Source organism: Chiloscyllium plagiosum, chromosome 39, assembly GCF_004010195.1.
Source record: "Chiloscyllium plagiosum isolate BGI_BamShark_2017 chromosome 39, ASM401019v2, whole genome shotgun sequence".
Classification (NCBI taxonomy): Eukaryota; Metazoa; Chordata; class Chondrichthyes; order Orectolobiformes; family Hemiscylliidae; genus Chiloscyllium; species Chiloscyllium plagiosum.
In genome coordinates, this window is record NC_057748.1 from 23,285,232 (window position 1) to 23,295,847 (window position 10,616).

The window sequence follows — 10,616 nt, forward strand, 5'->3', positions numbered from 1 at the left end:
GGCTGAGGGGCAAAGCATTAAAAGCCAAGAATGGCAGGGATGCTGTGAGCAGGTAGGGTCACAAAGTGAATGAGTGCTAAGAGAGCAAATGAGCAGCTCTATTATGCATTCTGATCCAATAGATGAAGTGAGTGCTTGTCCCTGTGTTTAAGGTATCCTTGTAGTATCATTGCAATGATGGTTGCCAAGGTCCAGCATTTAAATGCAGAAACAGACTATAAGTGGATCGGTCCCTTTTCAGAGTGGGAGATTCCTGAAGAAGGGCTCATGCCCGAAATGTCGATTCTCCTGCTCCTTGGATGCTGCCTGACCTGCTGCGCTTTTCCAGCAACATAATTTCAGCCCTTTTCAGAGTAGCAGGAAGTGATGAATAGGGAACCATAGGGTTCCTGTTGGGATCCCAGCTGTTCACAATATGCATTAATGATTTGGATGAAGGAATTGAATGCAATATCTCCAAATTTGCAGATGACACTTAGCAGGGTGACATTGTGTGCTGTGAGGAGGATGCTAAGAGGCTGCAGGGTGCCTTGGATAGGCTGGCTGAGTGGGCAAATGCTTGGCAAATGCAATATAATGCGAATAAGTGTGAGGCTGTCCACTTTGGTGGCAAAAACAGGAAGGCAGATTATTATCTGAATGGTGGCAGTTTAGGAAAAGATGAGGTTCAATGAGAACTGGGTGTCATGGTGGAACACCGCTGAAGGTTGGCATGCAGGTGCATCAGGCAGTAAGGAAAGCTAATGGCATGCTCTCCTGCATAGGAAGAGGGTTTGAGTAAGGATGTCTTGCTGCAGTTATATAGAGCCTTAGTGAGGCCACACCTTGAGTATTGTCTGTAGTTTTGGTCTCCTAGTCTAAGGAGGGATATTCTTGTTTTTGAGGGAGCCCAGCGAAGGTTCACCAGACTGATTCCCAGGATGACAGGACTGACAAATAAGGAAAGACTGGATTGATTAAGCTTGTACGCACTGGAATTTAGAAGAATGATGGGGGTGATCTCATAGAAATAAAATCCTGATGGGGCTGGACAGGCTGGATGCAGGAAGAAAGTTCCCAATGTTGGGGGAGTCCAGAACCAGGGGGTCACAGTCTAAGAATAAGGGCTAAGCCATTCAGGACTGAGATGAGGAAAACTTTCTTCACTCAGAGAGTTGTGAACCTGTGGAATTCCCTCCCACAGGAGGCTGTTGGGCTCATTCATTAGATATATTCAAAAGGGAGCTGGATGGGTCCCTTGTGTTAAAGGGATCATGGGGTGTGAGAGAAAGTGGGAGTGGGATATTGAAACTGCATGATCGTATTGAATGGTGGTGCAGGTTGGAAGGGTCAAATGGCCTACTCCTGCACCTATTTTCTATGTTTCTATGTGCCCAAATGGTGTGAGGAGGCTGGCATATGTTGGTTGCCAGTGTCCTTGGAGACTGGGGGAATCTTCTGGATGTAGCCACATCCACATCCTGTGGCAGATTCATAGTTCCCTGAAAGTGGCAACACAAGTGGTCAAGAAGACATATGACATGTTTGCCTTCATCTATCAGGGCACAGAGTAATAAAAATTGGCTAGTCATGTTGCATCTGTACAGAAATTTAGATAGGCAACATTTGGAATATTGTGTACAGTTCTGGGTGCCACTCTGCCAGAAGGATGTGGAGGCTCTGGAGAGGGTACAGAAAGAGTTTACCATGATGTTACCTGGTTTGGAGGATGTTAGTTATGAGGAGAGATTGGACAAAGTTGAACAGGCTGAGAGGTGACCTGACAGAAGTTTCTAAAATTATGAGAGGTGAGGATAGTCACATCTTTTTTCCAGGGTAGAAATGTCAATTACTAGGGGACACAGGCTTATGAGTAAAAGGGGTAAAGTTTAAAAGAGATATGAGAAGCAAGTTTTTTACACAGAGAGTGGTAAGTGTGTGGAATGCAGTGCCATAGGAGGTGGTAGAAGCAGATATAATAACAACATTTAAATGGCATCTTGACAGATAGATGAATAGGCAGGGACCAGAGGGAAATGGACTGCATAGATGCAAAAAGGATTTTAGTTTGTAAAGGCATCATGTGTCAGTATTATCTTGGAGGGCTGAAGGGCTTGTTCATGTGTTGTACTGTTCTTTGCTCTTTAGATGGTAGAATAGGAAACTCCCTATTAAAGAGTTGGGATTTGCAGTTAATGAACTTGTTAAGAATCAATAATCTCATTTAACAGTCATCTCACCACCTCCTACCATGAATCACATTTTGACATTCAGAACTCGATGTGAAAATACAATGAATTGGGGGTAGCACAGTGGCTCAGTTTTTAGCACTGCTAGCTCACAGCGCTAGAGACCTCAATTTGATTCAGGCCTTGGGTGACTATTTGCATGTTCTCCCAATGTCTGTGTGGCATTTTTTCTGGGTGCTCCAGTTTCCTCCAACAATCTGAAGATGTGCGGGTTAGGTGAGTTAGCCACAGGACATGTAGAGCTACAAGGATAAGGTTGGGGTGTGTGGGAGTGTAGGTCTGGGTGAGATGTTCTTTGGAGGGTTAATGTGGACTCAATGAGCCATATGGCCTGCTTCCACACTGTAGGGATTCTATGTATTGTTCCTAATGGAAGAAAATACCTTGCCCAAGTTGTCAAGTAACTTCCCCAGATTTCTTGCCAAAATCCACATTGTTGAAGACCTTATAAAATTTAGCCCTGAGCCACATAAGGCAGTAATTGGCTATATGTCTTAAAGTTTGAAGAAAAATGCATCAGAAGGAGTAGCTTAGAGCAACAAATAGAAGCAGAGAATCGGAAGCATTCAGATTGGGAATTTCACAGTTTAGGCTGAGTCAAGGATGGAGTGATTAAACAGGAGTGTTCAAGAGGTCAGAATTAGAGAGCAGAAAGTGTTGTGCTGGAGGGGATGACAGAGATGGATGAGGATATGGAGGGATTGAAAAACAAGCAAAGGAATTTTAAAATGAAGGTGCAGTTTGAAGTGGAGCCGATGTTTGTCAGTGAGCACAGCGGTGAAAGTTAAAAGAGACAGCATCAGGGAAGCAGAGGTATTAATGACCTCAAGTTTACACATGTTTGAATATGGGAGATCATTGGAATATTCAGCCAAAAGGTAACAAAACAAAATGAAGGCTTCAATGATAGATATAATGGGGGAAGTTGGGCAATGGAAAATGGAAATAGAGTCATAGAGATGTACAACATGGAAACAGACTCTTCAGTCCAACCTATCCATGCCGACCAGATATCCCAACCCAATCTAGTCCCACCTGCCAGCGGCCAGCATATATCCCACCAAACCCTTCCTATTCATAGACCCATCCAAAGGCCTCTTAAATGTTGAAATTGTACCAGCCTCCACCACATCCTGTGGCAGCTCATTCCATATACGTACTACCCTCTGCGTGAAAAAGTTGCCCCTTAGGTCTCTTTTATATCTTTCCCCTCTCACCCTAAACCTATGCCCTCTAGTTCTGAACTCCCTGACCCCAGGGAAAAGACTTTGTCTATTTATCCTATCCATGCCCCTCATAATTTTATAAACCTCTATAAGGTCACCCCTCAGCCTCCGACGCTCCAGGGAAAACAGCCCCAGCCTGTTCAGCCTCTCCTTATAGCTCAAATCCTCCAACCCTGGCAACATCCTTGTAAATCTTTTCTGAACCCTTTCGATTTTCACAACATCTTTCCGATAGGAAGGAGACCAGAATTGCATGTAATATTCCAACAGTGGCCTAACCAATAGCCCATTGGCCCATCTGGCCAAGATCCTGTTGTAATCTGAGGTAACCCTCTTTGCTGTCCACTACACCTCCAATTTTGGTGTCATCTGTAAACTTACTAACTGTACCTCTTATGCTCGCATCCAAATCATTTATGTAAATGACAAAAAGTAGAGGGCCCAGCACCGATCCTTGTGGCACTCCACTGGTCACAGGCCTCCAGTCTGAAAAACTACCCTCCACCACCAGCTTCTGTCTTCTGCCTTTGAGCCAGTTCTGTATCCAAATGGCTAGTTCTCCCTGTATTCCATGAGATTTAACCTTGCTAATCAGTCTCCCATGGGGAACCTTGTCGAACACCTTACTGAAGTCCATATATGTCACATCTACTGCTCTGCCCTCATCAATTTTCTTTGTTACTTCGAAAAACTCAACCAAGTTTGTGACATGATTTCCCATGCACAAAGCCATGTTGACTGTCCCGAATCAATCCTTGCCTTTCCAAATACAATAGGTAGGAGAATCAATGATCAATGTGATCAGCAACTTATCTTGGGGTCACGGATGACATAACCATATCTGCAAATCTGAGAGCTAGAGGAGAAGTTGCAAATGAGAAAAAGGGTGGACTGGTTCAGTTTCAGATAATGGCCTGGGAGAGGATGGAACAACTTGAAGGAACCTCTTGAACCTCGCATCATGGCTTTTATCTTTCTAATACTTAGGTGGAGTAAAGTTTTGCTTATCTAGGTCTGAATGTCCAAGAAACATTCCAATAATGTAATGATTGCAAAGGAATGAGCTTAAAGCTTGGATCAGTACATGGGACTATGATATTGTGGCCATTACAGAGACTTTGTTCAGAGAAGCACAGGTTTGACTGCTCAATATTCCAGGGTTTCATTATTTTAGACGAGATAGAGAGGAAGGTTAAAGAGGTGGAGGAGTCGCATTACTAATTAGGCAGAATGTCACATCTGAACTCAGAGAGGAAATGCTGGAGGGCTCATCCACTGAGGCAATATGGGTGCAATGTCTCTGATAGGATTATACTATAGGACCCCCTCAACAGCCACTGAGACATTGAGGAACAAATATGTAGATAGACTAAGGAAAGGTGACTTTAACTGCCTCAATATTGACTGGGACTCACTGTGAGCAAGAAGCTTAGATGGGGTGGAATTTGTGTGCATCTCAGAAGGTTTCTTGAAACAGTATGTGGATAATCCAACTACAGGATGGGCCAGATTGGACCTTGTATTGGCTAATAAGCTTGGCCAGGTGATTGACCTATCAGTGGGAGAGCATTTTGGAAACAGTGATCACAACTCCTTACGTTTTGAGACAGCTATGAACAAGGAAAAGTCAGGTCATTGCAGGAAGGCACTAAACTGGGTGAGGGCAAATTACATCAGTATTGGGCAGGAGCTAAGGGAGTATTAATTGGGGAGAGCTTTTATCAGGCAAGTCCACATTTTACAGGTGGGCACTGTTTAATTACTTGCTGGGGAGAGTTCAAGAACAGCATGTTCCTGTAAGAAGGAAGAACAAGGATAACAAGGTAAGGAGCCCTTGGATAATGAGGGAGGTTGTGAATTCAGTCAAAAGGGAGAAAGAAGCATATGAAAAGTTTCAGAAGCTAAAATCAGACAAGGCCTAAAAAGAATATAAGGAAAGCAGGAAAGTGTTCCAGCAGGGAATTAAGAGAGCAGGAAGTGGCCATGAAGTAGACTTGGCAAGTGGGTTTAAAGAGAATCCCAAGCCATTCTATAGATACATTCAAGACAAGGGGATAACTAGGGAGAAGGTACAACCATTCAGGGATAAAGGAGGGAGCTTGTGCTTGGGAGCAGAGGTTGTGGGTGAGATCCTAAATGAGTATCTTGCATCAGTATTCACCCAGGAGAAAAATATGGAGGTTAGTGAGATTAGAATGGAGCATGCTAATAAGCTAGGGCATTTAAGATCAAGAAAGAAGTGGTGTTGGATTTCTTGAAGAACATTAAGGTGGTTAAGTACCCAGAGCCCGATTGTATGTACCTCAGGTTACTGAGAGAGGCGAGACAGGAGACTGCAGGGACCTTGACCAAGATCTTTGTATCCTCACTGGCCACTGGAGAGGTCCCAGAGGACTAGCGAGTACCTAATGTTGTTCCTCTGTTCAAGAAGGCAAATAGGGATAATCCAGAAGGCTATACACGGTGAGTCTCACATCAGTGATTGGGAAGCCATTGAAGTGAATTCTTTGGGATAGGATTTACGTACATTTGGAAACACATGACCTAATTCGGGACAGTCAGCATGGTTTTGTGCAGGTCAGGTCATACTAACTTGATTGAATTTTTCAACGAGGTCATAAAGGGGATCGATGACGGTAGAGCAGTTGATGTTTGTCTACATGGATTTTAGAAAGGCTTTTGACAATATGTCACATGATAGGCTCTTCCAGAAGATTAAGATGCATGGGATCCATGGCCACGTGGCTTCAGAATGAGCTTGCTCAAAGAAGTCAGAGGGTAGTGGTGGGAGGGTGTTTTTCAGTCTGTGTTTTCAGTTATGTTTTCCATGACTAGTGGTGTTCTGCAGGGATCCATACTGGGACCTCTGCTGTTTGTGATACACTATATAAATGACTTGCATGAAAATGTAGATGGGTGGGTTAGTAAGTTTGCAGGCGATACAAAAATCGGTGGAGTTATGGATAGTGTAGAAGGTTGTCAAAGGATACATAGGATGTAGATCAGTTGCAGATATGGATAGAGAGTTGGCAGATGCAGTTTAATCTGGGTAAGTGTGAGGTGCTACACTTTGGCAAATCAAATGGCAAAGAAAAGTATACAGTTAATGGCAGGATTCTGAACAGTATTGATGTACAGAGGAATCTTGGGGTTCAAGTCCACAGATCCTTGAAAGTAACCACACAAGTAGATAGGGTGGTAAAGAAAGTGTATGGCATGCTTGCCTTTACTGGCTGGGGAGTTGAGTACAAGAGTCAGGATCTCAAGTTGCAGCTTTATAAAACTTTGGCGAGACTACACTTAGACCACATTCAACTTTGGTTGCCACATTACAGGAAGGATGTGGAGGCTTTGGAGAAAATGCAGAAGAGGTTTACCAGGATGCTTCCTGGATTAGAGGGTATGAGCTATAAGGAGAGGCTAGAAAAACTCAGCTTGTTTGCTCTTGAGCAGCGGAGGCTGAGGGGAGACTTGATAGAAAACTATAAAATTATGAGATGCACAGACAGGGTTCCTAGATTTGAAATGTTTAATACAAGGGGGCATACATTTAAGGTGAGAGGGGAAAGTTCAAAGGAGATGTGAGGGTCAGGTGTTTTACACAGAGAAAGGTAGGATTTCGGAACCCACTGTGATGGGTGGTGGTGGTGGCAGATTGAAGGGACTTTTAGATAAGTAAATGAATATGCAAGGAATGGAGGGCTATGGACTACGGACAGGCAGAAGGGATTAGTTTCATTTAGTGTCATGTTTGGCACAATGTTGTGGGCCGAAGGGCCCGCTCCAGTTCTGTGTTCTATGAATCATGAGAGGTGATCAGTTGCTGTCAATGCACATATTAAAAGTGGCATTATATTATCAATGATGTTGGAATTGTCCAAGGATAGATCCTTCAGTGTGGGAGTGAAAGATAAACTATTGCAAATGAAACTCTAGTCATGAGAGATAAAACAAGTCATAGTGCATGGATGTTGAATCAGTGATCTATGCTAAACTATGCTATAGGCTGCAGGCAGGACAAGCAGAGCACTGATGTGTCACATTCACAAAAAAATATGATTTATGACTTTGAGAACTTTTTCAGTATTTGATATGGGCAGAAACTAGATTGACGGGATTCAAGCATGGATCTGGGAAAGACAGAGCTGGGAAGTGATATGTTCAACAACTTTGGAGAGGAAAGGGAAGCTGAAAAGGGCACAAGAGCTTGCAAAGTAAGTGGAGGCAAATGTTGGTGTTTTGAGGTGAAGGGTAAAGGTTGAGGAGGTTTTAAAGGAGAGAAAAACATCTGAAAAGAAAAATACTGTGAGTGTAAAGAGAGGAGATTTGGCCAGCTTAGCTCATCGGTGTGAGGGTAGGGACAATTGACCTGATGGTCTTAGTTACAAAGACATCCATGGACTCCTTGGATTTCTTGTAATAGGATTAACATATTAATGTTAAACTACATCAAGATAGAAGAGAGAAAGAAATAATAGGAATTCTACAAACTATACTGGGAGGAGTCTCATATGAACCAGCATTGATTCATCTAGGACAAATAATCTGTGTCTTTAGTGTAAATACCATGTGATTCTGTATAAAATAGATACTTTAGGAATTCATAATTATCTCACTGTAAATGACATGAAAATGTTTGCTTTCTGCTCCAGTCTTAATCACAACCAGATCAGCAGCGACTGTTGTGAGGTCTTGAGTTCTGTTCTCACCCAAAACAAAGCATTGTTTCATCTGAGCCTGACTCACAATAAGCTTGGTAATGCTGGAGTTAAAATTCTGTGTCGTGCATTGAAGAACAATGTCTGCAAACTGCAAAAATTGAGGTGGGTTGTTTACTGTTTGGATGATTTGATATTTGAACCAGTATTCCTCGAAGCGTCTCTGTTTTACATGACTAAATTTTTGAACAGCATAGTTTTTTTAAGATGGACTCAAAAATAAAGTACTCAAGGCATGAAATAAAATGCAAAGTACTGTAGATACTCAGCAGGTCTGGCAGCATCCATGGAGAGAGAAACAGAGTCCCACTTGACTTTGCAGAACTTGTTACACATGGCTAACTCTAGTAGGACCTAGTGGAAGTGTGGATACAATCCAGAATGACAATTGGAAAGACATAATTAATCAATGGGAATGTTGAAAATTTGTTTCTGTTTCCCAACGTCATCAGAGAGGTTCTTGGTTCCAAGGGGTGAGAATAAAGCAGGGATGAAAGTCTGTCTCATGAGGATGTGTAAATCAGTCTGGAAGGACAAAAAAAATTATGTTCCCTAAGGGTTGATATTGAGATTCTTGCTTTTCCTGATATATATATGACCTCAATCCTGGTGTGCGGGGGTAGTATCAAAGTTTGCAAATGACATAAAACTTAGAAGAATGGTAAAGTGTTTAGAACTTCAAAAAGACTTTGGCAAGTTTGTGCAACAAATGTGGATAGATGAACTTTGAAGTGGAGAAGTTTGAGATGTTATGCTTTAGTACAAAGACCGTGAGAGACAGTTTAAGATAAAGGGTAACTTCCAAAGAGTGTGCAGGAAGAGAGAAACATGGGTGGATATGTGCATAAGTCATTGAAAGTGGTTGGACAGGTAAAGGTGTTAATAAAGCATACAGTATTCTAGACTTCATCATTAAGGAATAAAGTCAAAAATCGCACAACACCAGGTTATAGTCCAACAGATTTATTTTAAATCACAAGCTTTCAGAGCCACATTCCTACATCAGGTGCAGTGAGAGAGGGCACACCAATGGAGAGTTTATAGGCAGAGAGATCAAAGGATCATACAATTGTTGTAAGTGGAGTGGGTGGCATGGTGGCTCAGTGGTTAGCACTGCTGTCTTGCAGCGCCCAAGGACCAGGGTTTGAATCCACCCTCAGGCAACCGTCTGTATGGAGTTGGCACATTCTCCCTGTGTCTGTGTGGGTTTCCTCCAGGTGCTCTGGTTTCCTTCCACAGTCCAAGATGTGCAGGTTATGTGAATTGGCCATGCTAAATTGCCCATAGTATTCAGGGATGTGTCAGTTAGGTGCACTAGTCAGGGGAAATGTAAAAATAACAGGGTAGGGCAATAGGTCTGGGTGGGATACTCTTTGCAGGGTCGGTGTGAACCTGTTGGGCCAAATGGCCTGTTTCCACACTGTTGGGATGTGGGCGGCACGGTGGCACAGTGGTTAGCACTGCTGCCTCACAGCGCCAGAGACCCGGGTTCAATACCCGCCTCAGGCGACTGACTGTGTGGAGTTTGCACGTTCTCCCCGTGTCTGCGTGGGTTTCCTCCGGGTGCTCCGGTTTCCTCCCACAGTCACAAAGATGTGCAGGTCAGGTGAATTGGCCATGCTAAATTGCCCGTAGTGTTAGGTAAGGGGTAAATGTAAATGTAGGGGTAGGGGTATGGGTGGGTTGCGCTTCGGCGGGTCGGTGTGGACTTGTTGGGCCGAAGGGCCTGTTTCCACATTGTAAGTAATCTAAATCTATAAAATCTAAAATGGCTGCTGGAGAGCTCTGTTAGAAAATAGATGCTAATTTCAATTGATTAAGACACAAATTCAGAATCTGTTTCAAGTCTCTGCCCTGAATTAATTAAAGGTTTTATTAGTATCTGCCTAATTTCCCAAACTTCAATCAAGTAGAGATACAAAAGATAAAACCTCAGGTCAGACACTGAATTGTAGGTGTGAGGCCTCGTTGAGAATCTGCCTCCGAGTTTTACATCTGGCTGGTCTTGTTCCAAAAGGTGAACTTTATAAAATGCCAATTCAGGCAGCATCCGAGGACAGGCAAAATCGACGTTTCGGGCAAAAGCCCTTCATCAGGAATAAAGGCAGAGAGCCTGAAGCGTGGAGAGATAAGCTAGAGGAGGGTGGACTGTAAAACCTGTGCACACACCTCCTCCCTCACCTCCATCCAAGGCCCTAAAGGAGCCTTCCACATCCATCAAAGTTTTACCTGCACATCCACTAATATCATTTATTGTATCCGTTGCTCACGATGCGGTCTCCTCTACATTGGGGAGACTGGACGCCTCCTAGCAGAGCGCTTTAGGGAACACCTCCGAGACACCCGCACCAATCAACCAAACCGCCCCGTGGCCCAACATTTCAACCCCCCCTCCCACTCTGCCGAGGATATGGAGGTGCTGGCCCTCCTCCACCGCCGCTCCC

The 10,616-nt window shown here is 43.6% G+C and overlaps 1 protein-coding gene across 10 annotated transcripts in view; it reads left to right on the top strand.

Moving 5' to 3' along the window:
• The window catches only part of LOC122542348 (NACHT, LRR and PYD domains-containing protein 3-like), a 148,511-nt gene that overhangs the window by 108,615 nt on the left and 29,280 nt on the right, over positions 1–10,616 (top strand). For all 10 annotated transcript variants that reach the window (XR_006309781.1, XR_006309782.1, XM_043680034.1 and 7 more), the window contains one exon: positions 8,107–8,277. Coding sequence is in view for 8 of the 10 variants with exons in the window: in XM_043680034.1 (XP_043535969.1) it covers positions 8,107–8,277 (171 nt within the window). In the remaining 2 variants the exon portion in view is untranslated. The remainder of the gene's footprint in view (positions 1–8,106; positions 8,278–10,616) is intronic.